Raw genomic sequence first — 13,429 nt, forward strand, 5'->3', positions numbered from 1 at the left:
GCAGCCGGGAAATTCCCCCCTGCTCTTGTTTTAATTTGAACTCCTGGAGTCCAGAAAGAACTGTTAGTTCTTAGTGATGTCTTATGTCCAACCTTACGTCAAACCCGGCACCTTTCAGGTATAAAATACCAACAGTTGCCTTAAGCAAATACACAGGGGTTTGGAGCAGAGCAGCTATCTACTTGCCCGAGAGCCCAGCTGATGCGAGAGCCCACGGAAGCCGCCCATCCCCTTTGACGCGCTGGAGAAGCTACTTTTTCTCACGCCGAGAAAATCCAGCTCTGGTGTTCCCGAGTCACCCTTGCGGGTTGCTGGGAGATCGAGTCCTGAAGAAAGAGATACCAGACCTCCCACATTCTATTACCAAGGTACTGAGCTGACTAAACCCTTAAAGAGAATTCTTGATTCAGATCCTTGGCAAAAAACAATCTTAACCAACTTAACTTAAACTGCTACTTACTTACTCCTTCCCAAGTATTAGGCTTAGGTCAGGTACATCGGGGTAGGCGTAGTTAGAAGCACCAGTTGTGTACGTTACTCAATGGTTTTATGTATGTATATATATTTTATCTATTTTAAAGTATCATATGGCTAAGAAACCATATCTATGCTTTTACAGTATTATTTCATAATACTACTTTTACTGTACGCACTTTACTTCACAATAAGTATTGCAATTGTGGCAATTAATTTCTCTTGCATGAGAAAGAAGACTGCTCAATAAAATTACACCTTTTATTGAAAAACGCCTGTCTCTCTATTTCTCTGCACTCTGGTGAAACTAAGTATGCACGATTGACTGAATGAAATAGCTGCCTATTGTTTCAAACGACTCTAGAGATACACTCTATTCTGAGAGAGCAAAGTTGTCATGTTTGTATGGTTGTCAGAAGCTAATCCCTTCTTGTCTAATCCGGAGAGTTAACTCTTTCCTGAACATTCGAGAAAGTTTCTAGTGACCTCTGAGCTAGCTGGCGAAACTAATTAAGTCTGATATAGTCAGTTGAGACCTAGTTGACCTCTGTCCTACGTCTACACTGCTGTTTATATTATTCCAATGTGCAGAGCCTTTTGGGAATATAGGAACTACACTACACCGGTAACAAGTAACACCAAGCAGGTATCCCTAGGCCACACTTCAAGTAAAGGTCCTTTACTAGACATCCAGCTACAGGGACGGGTTTTAAAAAATCCGTCCAAACGTACCCCAGACATCATTGCTCCCGGACCTATTGTGTCACCTAGAGTGCTCCCTAATGCAGCTAGTTTGACTCACTGAGACAACCCTCCTACACCAAAAGTAACTAGCAAGCAGCGGCCAGACAGGGAGCAAGCGCCCCAAAATCCCGCTAGGATAGGCCCCGGAAATGGTCCCCAAAATCCTTCGCCCTGCCCCCAGTTACCACCTGAGGCATGAGGCATCCCCGTGAATGGTGAAACATTCCCCGACTCGAAAAACAAAATAATCTTCTGGCTGAATAGATACAGACCATTAATGGGATCGGGCCAGGGGGAAATTTTGTTTGCGAGAAGAGTTAGCTGGTTGGGTACCAAACGCAAAGATATCGGAGGGGACTGCGTGATCGTCAATTTCAGGGATCCTGGAGTGGTCAATCACATTCTTGAGTGGCGTGGGCCTCTCAGCCCGGGCCCAATCAATCCTCTCCCCTTGGGGTACTTCTACCCACGGGCTTTGGCTTCGGGTGGGCTGGCATCAACTTATTTCCACCAAGGTATACTCAAAGCAGAATATAACATACCCGTAGCCAACGGCTTCAGTGCCCTAAATAATGTGGACTGACTATCTTACCAACCAGGGCCCAATGATATTGTCCCAAAAACAGCAGGGTGTACGCTAGTGGAGGGCGAGAAAGCCGATGAGGGTCCTCCCTACGTGGTTTCTATGACTAAGAACTCTCGATCACTAACGATCTCACATAGTTTAAATTCAAACACTCGCCCTTTAGGCGAGGAAATAGAGCTAGACATCCTTTCAGGACTTTCCCCTCATAAAGTATCTGTATCCACCTTAGCTAGCCCTGTACAGGCCGAATCTCGTAAATCCTTAATTGGTTCCTGGAACGTAGCAGGGCTTGCCCCTAAGCTATCTAGTCCAGATTGGGGTGAGCTGATTGACAAGTATGACTTGTGCCTGTTTCAGGAGACATGGCTGTTGACCGCCCCTTCGAGGGTGGGATATGCTACATTTTATACACCGGCAGTTGAGGGACCTAGGGGAAGACCATCGGGGGTTTGTGTATCTGGGTTGCCACCCACCTGGGATGCTCAGTTAAAGTGATAGACTCCCATTCCCTGGACATCCTCAGTATCGCACTCAATTATTTGGATGGTCCAACGGTGGCGGTTTTTAACATCTATTTGCGCCCTACTCCTAATCGGTTGGCGCAATCTATCTTAGAGGCTCTTGACAAACTCCTCTCCACATTTCCAGCACCGACACATAGAATTATCGGGGTGATTTTAATTGCCACTATGAACCCCTGGCAGGGATCCCTGCAGTCACCCTGGTTGAGGATGCCACCTGGCACATCTAGGAGTGCGCTATGTACCCGGCAAAGCGTCTAACCCCCTTGGCCCTCCAGATTAACAAGCTCCTAGTAACCCATTCCCTTAGAGCCTGCAACGGCAGAATTCCTCCTGATGTCCCAGGAAACAGTACCTACAACAGAGTGGGGAAAAGCACCACTATTGACTACATTATGATCAATGTGGAATTCTGGAATCAAACGAGGGCCTTCACAGTAATCCATAGGGTAGATAGTGACCACAATCTTTTGTCACTAGAACTAAAACATCCCTAGGACAACAACATGATTTGGGGTCACTGGAGATTCTTGCTGATCCAAACTTATTCATAGTGGCAGGGGGCAGACGTATTAGGTGGGCCAAGTTTATGGTAGCCCCTGACAAAATAGCAGAGCTTTATCAACATGTTGTTAGCGCCCTAGTAGAGGCCTTTGAACTCCCAGTTCATAATTATGACCTTTACTATTTCCGGGAGTTTGAGCATATTCCCACCAACCTCTTTTCTACCCTGGCAGACTATTTTTACATCACAGTCAACAGGAAGGCTCAGGCAAAAAACCAGGCCCAATGGTTTAATAAAAACTGTAGGGCTGCTAAGCATGCCTTAGTTAAGGAGGTTAAATCTGGCTCTCTGCTGAGTATTAGAGGGGCAAGACTCACCTATAAAAGTATAATCAAGGAGTCTAAGTCGGAATGGGAGGCTTTGAGATGGGAAAGCATAAAAGAAGCCCTGGATGGTCATGATTACAGGGCCTTCTGGAACCTAGTAAGATCAGGCTCATCAGAGGGGTTGCCCGCCATAATTCCCAACCTGAGCGAAGAGGTCTGGATAGCTCACTTTAAGCCTCTCTTTTCCCACACTGACACTGCACCCCTAGCCTATCTAGTTACTCCAGTGGAGGGCCCACTTGCTACAGTGTTAGTGGCTGCAAATGATACCGACTGTATACTCTTCAGTCTGTTCGAGATCCAGGTGGCCCTCAAAAGTTTGTCCTCCAGGAAGGCTCCTGGTTTGGACAGGATCCCTGGAGATCTATTTTTGAGCAAACAGAAGGTTTGGGCTCCCTACATTTTGCTATACTTTAATGCATTTTACATGGCATGGAGATCCTCCCAAACTGGCTGGGTGCTGAGATCATACCCATTCACAAAAAGGCATCCCCACCCGACCCATCTAATTACCGCCCCATTAGCCTCATCGACGTCTTCCAGAAACTGTTTGCCCACCTCCTACTAGCGAGGCTGCATAGCTGGATGGACGACCATCATATCCTATCCTCCCTCCAAGCGGGCTTTCGCGCCAAGGTCTCAACAATCGATCAACTGTTCAGACTCCAGTTGGTGTACTGGAAGACTGTGACTATGGGGGCGGGAAGTCTCTACTTGATCTTTGTGGATCTTCGATCCGCATTTGACTTGGTACAGAGGGATAAGCTCTGGGTGATATTGTTAGAGCTGGGAGCTCCGGTTTATTTGTGCCAATTGTTTAAATGTCTCCACCAAGGCACATTCGCTAGGGTGAGGTATGGGAGGAATGGGGAGCTTTCGGTTCCCTTTCCGGTGGAAAAGGGTGTGAGGCAGGGATGTGTATTGGCCCCCATGCTCTTTTCCTTGTTTCTCAATGGTTTGATCGAACATCTGAAGGGATCGAGGGACCTAGACTCTCCAAGTCTAGCTGCCCGCAAGATACCAGCACTGATGTTCGCTGATGACACCCTCTTGCTATCAAAATCGCCTATGGGGTTACAACGAACATTGGAGGCGTTTTGTTCCTTTTGTAAATCTAGGAACTTGGAGATAAACCTTTCCAAAAACAACTACATGGTCTTTAATGCAAATACATCAAATTGCCCCACCCACATATGGAGGGTTCGGCGTTGGAAAGAGTCTCCACCTTTGAGTATATAGGGGTAACGCTAAACAATAGGATAGTATGGGGGTCCCATATGGCTAAGGCAAACTTGAAGCTGGTCCAATCCTCTGGAGGTATACCCAAGGTCTTTAACGAGTGCTCATCTAAATCTTTGGGGTCCCCAGTGGAAATTTATATAGCACAGGCAAGAGGTGGGGCGCTCTATGGAGTAGAACTATGGGGCCACATCAGTGCCAATTCCCTGACACCACTGAGAATAGTTTCATGAGGCGCTTACTGAGTCTTCCCAAGAGCTCACCTCTGACTCCTCTACGGCTAGATCTGGGTTTGGTCCCCATTCAGGAGGTTATCTCTAATCGCCCCTTACTGTACTGGAGGCGACGCTGGTCTACTCCAGAGCTCCTAAGCTATAGGGAGGACCTAAGGGACTTTCTGTCAACAAGGGGCGTGAGAAAACCCCCCTGGCTGGAACACGTTAAGCAGCTCTGCCACGCATTGGGCAGGGGAGACTTGTGGCTCCATCCTGAGGAAACCTGCTCCTTGACCTCTAAGAGGTCGTTGGCTGCTGCTCTTAAACAATATCGAATGGACCTTATACTATCAAATCCATCCTTGGATAGACTGACCAATACTTTTCTGGAGGTTAAGGATATTTATCAGTTCGAGAAATTTCTGGATGACATTCAGCCTACACTGGCAAAAAAGTTATATGTCCGATTTAGACATGGAACACTACCAGTGCGGGCTGTGACAAACAAGGGCTCGAACGCTCACTATATATCGAGTGCTTGACCTGGGTGTGATTGTGCTGAAGAGACAGATCTGCACGTTCTGCTCTTCTGCCCTTCCTACTCAAGGATAATCAATAGAAGGATTGGGGTGCACACCTTTTTCTCTTGTTAATCCAATCTTGTCCGTTATATTCTAAGTATGCGTGCATATCGGTCAGGTGCCCAGCCCAAAAGGCACCTGGAATAATGACGAAGGTATGAGGATGAGGCATCCTGTTGCTCCAAACCGATTGCACAGCTACACCGCACCAATTAAGCGGTAATTCATCTGTTTTTCACCATTGTAAATCCTTTCTTTTTCATATTTAACCATAATTTTTTTTACTTTTCCTTTCGTTAAACCTTTTCTGAAATCCACACGAAGGATATTGTGCCATTTTCAAATTTCCCTTGTTGAGGCTGTGCCTATCCGGACCTCTTGTCAAAACATGACAGATGTAGAAGTCCGTCAAAAAGCCGCGTTTATTTAAAAAACCCAGTGCATTTCGAGCAACATGTGCCCTTCGTCAGGGGGTCACTATGAATAACAATAAAACAAAAAATCCATTACCATCAGAGCCATAAATCAACATGTTACAACATCACCATACATTGCTTTAAACTTATACCAATATTACATCTTGATTCATCCATACTTGGTAAAATGAACCCTTTTAATACACAATGTAGATGATCCCCCGCTGGTCTCATGGCAAACAAACATTCCTTTTAGGTGCTTTCCGAATGATTTACAACCCTTCATTTCACCGAACACACATCTACCCTGGACATTTTATCACTTCTCCCTGTGCCCTTATGTTGCATTAACATTCATTACTCATACTCCCCCTCTTCATGTTGCGTATAATTTGAATATAAAATGTTTTAAAGTCATTTCTCGTTGTTAGCCAGGCGTGTGCTCCCCCATGAGGGCTGTGTATAATGACAAGAGAAAAGGGTGTGCAACCCAATCCTTCAATTGATTATTCAATATACACAGCCCTCATGGGCGAGCACCCGCCTGGCTAACAACGAGAAACTAAGCAATCGAAAATATGTAAGCTATCCACACGGACGGACTAACACCTGGGCTCGAGAAAGAAGCGGTGTTATATGACAGAGAAATAACTTTAAAACAATTTATATTCATTATTCAGCATGTTTTTTGAATTTATTAAATGAAACCAGTTGTCTTATAATGTAGTACAAGGAATTGATAAATTTAACGTTAATGTTTTAGCAAATTGCATAATGGGCAATGTAGCTGACGTAACGTGAAAATGATGCTGCATTTGTTCAAGCTTACATGGCGGAAAAAAAACGTACTATTCAACCAATCAGGTGGTTTGAGCAAGGGTGGCTGAAGTTTAAGAAGGGTGGAACCTAGGGGCTAGCAGACATTTATTGTAATGGAGAGGGTGATAAAATAGTTTGAACGTTGGAAGCAGGTATGTGAAATTATCGGAAAGTTTTGTTTCAAATGAGGGATGAGAGCGGAGCCTCTGTTTCGAGCGTTGTGAATGTGTGTATGCATGGAAGTTACGAGTAAGCATGGGGGAGTTGAGTATTAAATAGACAGAGCGGATCGGTTGAAGTTACGGAGTGAGTGTTTGATTTATATGCACGAGGAGTGGAGACGCAACATGAAGGGGGGGAGTATGAGTAATGAATGTTAATGCAACATAAGGGCACAGGGAGAAGTGATAAAATGTCAAGGGTAGATGTGTGTTTGGTGAAATGAAGGGTTGTGTGTCATTCAGAAAGCGCCTAAAAGGAATGTTTGTTTGCCATCAGATCATCTACATTGTGTATTAAAAGGGTTCATTTTACCAAGTATGGATGAATCGAGATGTAATATTGGTATAATTTTAAAGCAATTTATGGTGATGTTGTAACATGTTGATTTATGGCTCTGATGGTAATGTTTTTTTTGTTTTATTGTTATTCATAGTGACCCCTGACGAAGGGCACGTGTTGCTCGAAATGCATTGTTTTTTTTAAATAAACGCTGCTTTTTGAGGAACTTCTGCATCTGTCATGTTCTGCCTAGAGGTCCGGATGGGCCCAGTCTCAACAAGAGAAATTTGAAAATGGCGCAATATCCTTCGTGTGGATTTCAGAAAAGGTTTAACAAAAGGAAAAGTTAAAAAAATTATGGTTAAATATGAAAAAGAAAGGATTTACATTGGTGAAAAACAGATGAGTTGCCATTTAATTGGCACGGTGTAGCTGTGAAATCGGTTTGGGGCAACAGGATGCCTCATCCCCTTACCTTCTTCCTACTCAATGGCCAGAGCTAAATGGATCGGCCAATTATGTAAGTCCAGGGGCCTCAGGGACTATAGTGAGGTATTTAGAATATTGAAATATGACACCTACCCCCTGACTGTGTTTGCAACCTCTAGATACCTTCTGTCTTTGTGGTGCGCAAAAAATCCAAAATAGCCAATTGACCCTAACTGCGCGAGCGCAATCTCTCTAATACAGAAGGTAACTTAATATTATCACGCGCAGGAACTGAATATCCTCTCCTTTTTTATTCTATTTTAATCTGCATAGGATGTTATGTTTTTATCATTTTAGTTTAAAATTAAGAAGTGTTGTTGCAATTTGTTGTCCAGTAGTGTTGTATAATGGGATGTTTTTATCAGAAATTATTGTACACATGTGCTTTTATGGTTTTTAACCGATAATAAAGCTTTTCTGACTGACTGACTGATAAAAATGCAATAAATAAAATTAAAATAAATAAATAAAATGCGGAGCTCTGACTTGGATCTCCTGTGTGTATTGGAAGGTGACAGTGGTCCTTCTACTCTTTCCGCAGCTCCGTCCGTGCTCGTCCCTCTTCGATGTTCACAGCATGCAGAGTTCAGTTTTCTTCCTGATCCTGTTAGGGATAGATCGCGTGATGCTGCGGTTGGCGCTCAGTGTTGTCCGGCGGCCACCCTTGGCTCTGACCTGGTGCCAGGTCAGTACCTTCATGCTGGCCGCAAAGCCGTCCCTTCGAGCACACAGTATGTCCACGACAAGCCAGACGCTTTGGTGATTGTCCCGGCACTCCGCTGCTGCCCGCTCGCTTCGGGGGAGTTGTTACTTTCTCTATAGAAAATCACTAACCTCGGTTTTATTTTAAATCTCCTTTCTGACTGCTTTGCCCTCATGCCCTCCACGTGCACTCCAGCGGTGCTAAAGGTCAGGACTTTATTTTGCTTCAGGTTTTGCATCACTCTAACTCCAACTCTCCGAAGCGCCTACCACCCCAAAACGGCTTTCTTATTAGGTGGTCTTCTATCGACGCCCTCCACCCTACTTTACTAACTCTCATGCCCACATAATACTTGTACTGGCCACCCCCCACCCTGCGGTTCACCCCTTTCTCCCTCTACCGGATCACATCTCACAGTGTGATTCATGTCCCCTCTTCCGTGATGTTTATACTGTTCTCCGCGGCCACATTACACCCCTCTTTCCCAGGTGTGCTTGTTCTCTACTCGTGTCTAGTCTATGATTTACCGATCTTCTCCAGTGGAATATTTTTTAAGAGCCTTTTAGTATAGCATTTTAGTGCACTGACCTATCTTGAGCTTGGGGTTTTCCTTCAAATCTGTCATTTTTGGATTAGTGCAGGTGTTTATGTGGTGTATTTTGGTAGCGGGTGCTTTTGAGAACAAGCATTGGCTAAGTCAATAAATCTCCTCTATGCAAGAGGTGTTGGCTTTCCCAATATGTTTTAATAATGTTGTACACCAGAGTGGCTGAAAGTTAGTAGTTAAAGGGGAGTGGAGTGTTGGAAAGTGGAGTAAATTGGAGTGTTATGGAGTGGTGTACGAGTATTGTGGAGTGGAAGAGCGTAGAGTTGAGTGCCGTAGATTAGAGAACAGAGTCAGAGGGGAGTAGAGTGTCATGGTGTAGAGCAGAGTGGAGTAGTGTAGAGGATATTGCGTAGAGTGGTGTGCAGCGGTATAGATTGTCATAGAGTGGAGTGGCATAGAGTGAAGTGGAGTAGTGTGTCATAAAATAGAGTAGAGTGGCATAGAGGGAGTTGCCCAGGACGTCGTAGAGTGAAGTAGTGTCTTAAAATGGCATACAGTGGATTGGCATAGAGTAGACCAGGGGTCTCCAACCAGTAGCTCAGGAGCTACTGGTAGCTCACCAGCACCCTCAAAGTAGCTCTCAGAGGTGAAGCCAAACCAAGCCGATCTCAGAGATTCTGTGTATATTATAAAGAAGGCAGCACTGCGCATTTCATTACCCGTAGGAGTTACAGACTGCCTAACCAATGGCAGGGCCTCTTGATAACACAAACACACATTGTGTTGGCCTATCAATCAATCAATCGGGGATTTATAGCGCACACTACTCACCCGTGGGGGTCTCAAGGTGCTGGGGGTGTGGGGGTGGGGGATTTGGGCAGCTCCGGTCATTCGAAATGCTTGCAGTGTGGGGCTTCATCTGATGCTGAGGGGGAGTTTGTTCCAGGTCTTGGCTGCAAAGTAGGAGAAGGATCTGCCTCTTGTTCTGGCTCTGTGGATGCGGGGGATTTCGGCCAAGGCCTGGTCAGCGGAGCGGAGGTTTCTTTTGGGGGCATTGAAGGAGATTCTTTTGTTGAAGTTTTGGGGTCCGGTGTTGTGGAGGGCTTTGTAGGTGTGTGTGAGCAGCTTGAAGTTCACTCTTTTTTCGACGGGAGCTATAAGTGCTGGGGATGTGGTATTGTCATGGGAAGCTGAGGACGAGTCTGGCTGCGGTGTTCTGGACGGTCTGGAGTTTGTGGAGTAGAGATTTGTTGATTCCAGCATAGAGGGCGTTCTCATAGTCCAGCTTGCTGGTGATGAATGTGTGGGTGACAGTCTTCCTGAATACCAGGGGGGGTCCATTTGAAGGTTTTGCGGAGGGTGTTGAAGCATGTGGAGGCTACGCCGTCACATGAACCATCTTTATCTACTTTTTTAAATCTACCTAAGAAGTAGATTGTCCATGTTATACGCCCTGCTCTATCAGTCGCACTGTGTGCGACATCAAAGAATAGTAGCAGCAGTAACCAGGGCTGACCCACCAAAGTGTGTGACTGCAAGAACTAGAGTGAAAATTTGTTAGTTAGGAGCATGATCAACCAAAGAGCTGAGGAGGAGAGAGTATGCATCCAGGGAAGAGAAAGTTAGAAGCCTCACATTCAATTTTGTGTGGGTGTGTGACATTGTATCCTTCCCTAATAAACAGTGTTGGTTCCTTAAAGCTATTTAGTGTCAAGGACTGCCAAATATGTATGCTGGTCCCCATCATAAGAGTATGATCTCTGATGCAATTGAGCCTGTTCATTGTATAATTGTGCCATAGCCATAACATGTTCATCCTTGACTATTTTGTGCATACAAGTCTAGTAATTACATACCTGCTGCCATCACGGACATATAAAGAGCTTGACTGGCCTGCTTTTAGCCCTTCCTGACAGAGTGGAAAACCTTCTCTCATAATAATGGCCATAACTAATATATGTTGGGCATCCAGCTGTGGCACAGTGGTAACTCTGGTTTAATGATGGGCATTATTAGCATAACAGAGGCATTCGAAGTGTTATGGTGAGCAAGCATGACCTGGGATTCCAATACCTGGGTATTTGAAGCAGAATTTGGGCATGAGAGGCATTTTTACATGGCGGTACTCAATGAAAACTAAAAGCTGATGTTTAGCAACTGTTTATTTCCTGACAAGGAAAACTGATTTGATTTTTAAAGGATTTCTTTTTTTCAGAAAGGTTTTTCTTCTGGAAAATTGAGTTTGATTGCTCAAAGTGAAAAGTGATTTTGATAGAAAAATGTGTATTTTCAGAAACTAATATACTAATGAAGACAAAATATTGCAATTCTGAAACACATTTAAAGTTGTTAGCTGAATGATAATTCAATTTGAGTTGGAGAGACTTACTACTGTGGTAATACCCTTTGTGGCACACAGCATGGATGATTTGAATTGTACTCGATTACAAGCATTTAATATTAATAAACATTTCCCTAGCATTCTGCTGATAACTTCACCTGGAATGTTTGGGTGGTTACTACTGATAATCGTGCTTAAGGTGGTCACGGTGTAATGGTAATACACATCATCAGCATTTTACAGTGAAAAATATGGTGGTAGCTCGGCAGGACTTTCCTTCAGCAGAATTAGCTCTCACTACAGAAAAGGTTGGAGACCCCTGGAGTAGACTGTCAGTGGAGCTGAGTTTAATTGAGTAGAGCATCATAGAGTGGAGTGGCCTAGAGTGAAGTGACATAAATTACATTTGTGCAGATTATTTTGGCATAGAGTGTATTCGTTTTGAGTAAAGTGGTGCAGAGTATATTGGGGTAGAGCAGGGTTATCCAAAGTTTGTTCTTGAGGGCCAGCTGAATGACAGATTTTTAGCATATCGCCTTTTAGATAAATGTAGTCATCTTAAAACTCTGGCATGGATCCAGTCCTCCTGGACCGACTTTGGAGAACTCTGGGATGGAGTGCAGTGACGTAGAGTAGTGTAGAGGGCAGTGGCATAGAGTAGACCTTTGTAGACTGCAGTGGCACAGATTGGAGTGGTGCAGGGCAGAGTGCAGTGTTTTAGAGTGGTGTAGAGCGGAGTGGTGCAGAGTAGCATACAATGGCATAGAGTGCATTCATGCATAGTTCGAGTGCCAGAGTGCAGGGTCATATGGAGGTGTAGAGTAGTGCAGAGAGCAGTGGTGTAGAGTGGCGTAGCTTGCAGCGGCATAGAGTGCAGTGGCGTAGAGTATAGTGATGTAAGGTGCAGTGGTGCAAAGTAGTTGGCATAGTGTGCATTGGTTTTGAGTTAAGTGGTGTAAAGTGCATTGGTGGTCAGTGCAGCGGTTTGGAGTATAGTGGCATAACGTAGATTGTAGTGGCGTAGATTGCCGTGGCATAGAGTAGATTGTTTCAGAGTAGAGTGGAGTGATGTAGGGCAGGGTATAGTGGTGTAGAGCGGTGAAGAATGCAGTGGCATAGAGTAGATTGTTTCAGAGTTGAGCAAAGTGGTGTAGAGTGGAGTGGTATAGAGTAGTGGGATAGAGTGCACTGGTGTATAGTGCAACGTTGCAGTGTGGAGTTGTGTGAAGTGACCTAGACTGGAGTAGTGCAGTGTAATAGAGTGCAGTGGTGCACAGTAGATTAGAGTGGTGTGAAGTGCATTAGCGTATAGTGGTGGAGAGTACAGTGCAGTGGCACAGAGTAAAATGGTGCAGAGTAGAGTTGCATAGAGTTCAGTGTCAGAGAGTGCAGTGATGTGCAGTGGCATAGTGGTGTAGAGTAAAGTGATAGTGCAATGGTGTAGAGTATAGAGGTGGGCAGTGGTGCAGAGAAGATTGGTTTTAGAGTGCAGTGGCGTTGAATGTATTGGTTTTCAGTAAAGTGATGTAAAGAGCTGTGGTGTGCAGTGGCCTAGAGTGCAGCGACACCAATTTGAGTGGCGTAGAGTGGTTTGGCGCAGAGTGGAATAGAGTAATTTAGACTGCAGCGACATAGAACAGATTGTTTCAGAGTGTCGTAGAGTAGAGTGTCGTAGAGTGGAGCAATGCAGAGTAGAATGGCGGGTAGAGCAGTGTTGCAGAGTAGAGTGAGCTAAAGTAAAGTGGCATAAGAGTGTAGTGTCTGAGTAGAGTTGTGTAGATTCCATTGGCATAGAGCAGAAGGTTGCAGTGGTGTAGAGTGCAATAGTGCATTGGTGTAAAGTGCAGTCATGCAGAGTAGAGTGGCGCAGAGAGCATTGACGAAGAGTACAGTGGAGCAGGGTACAATACAGTGATGTAGAGTGTAGTGACATAGAGCGCAGTGGTGTAGAGTGACGTAACTTACGGTGGCATATAGTAGAATATTGTAGAGTATAGTGGTGTAAAGTGCAGTGCTGCAAAGTAGTTGACAATGGAAAAGTGGTGTAGGGTGCATTTGTTTTGACTAAAGTGATGTAGAGTGAATTGGCTTAGAGTGCTGTGGTTTAGAGTGGTGTAGTGTAGAGTGCAGTAGCACCGAGTGGTGCGGCTTAGAGTACAGTGACGTAAAGTCGACCGTTTGAGTGAAGTGGTGCAGTGCAGGGTAGAGAATAGCGGTGCAGGGTAGAGTGCTGTGGCGTAGAGTGGAGTGGTGCATTGTTGAATGCCTAGAGTGGAGTGGCCTAAGAGTGTAGTGATGTAGAGTTGTGTAGAGTGCATTGGCATAGAGTAGAGGGGTGCAGTGATGTAGAGTGCAGCCATGC

The 13,429-nt window shown here is 44.9% G+C and overlaps 1 protein-coding gene across 1 annotated transcript in view; it reads left to right on the forward strand.

The window, feature by feature from the left end:
- Positions 1-7,979: 7,979 nt before the first annotated feature.
- The window catches only part of CISD3 (CDGSH iron sulfur domain 3), a 55,674-nt gene continuing 50,224 nt past the window's right edge, over positions 7,980-13,429 (forward strand). The window contains exon 1 of the mRNA XM_086924321.1: positions 7,980-8,161. Coding sequence (XP_086780447.1) covers positions 8,054-8,161 — 108 coding nt within the window. The 5' untranslated portion in view covers positions 7,980-8,053. The remainder of the gene's footprint in view (positions 8,162-13,429) is intronic.

This window comes from Lissotriton vulgaris, chromosome 5 (genome assembly GCF_964263255.1).
Source record: "Lissotriton vulgaris chromosome 5, aLisVul1.2, whole genome shotgun sequence".
In the NCBI taxonomy this organism is placed as follows: Eukaryota; Metazoa; Chordata; class Amphibia; order Caudata; family Salamandridae; genus Lissotriton; species Lissotriton vulgaris.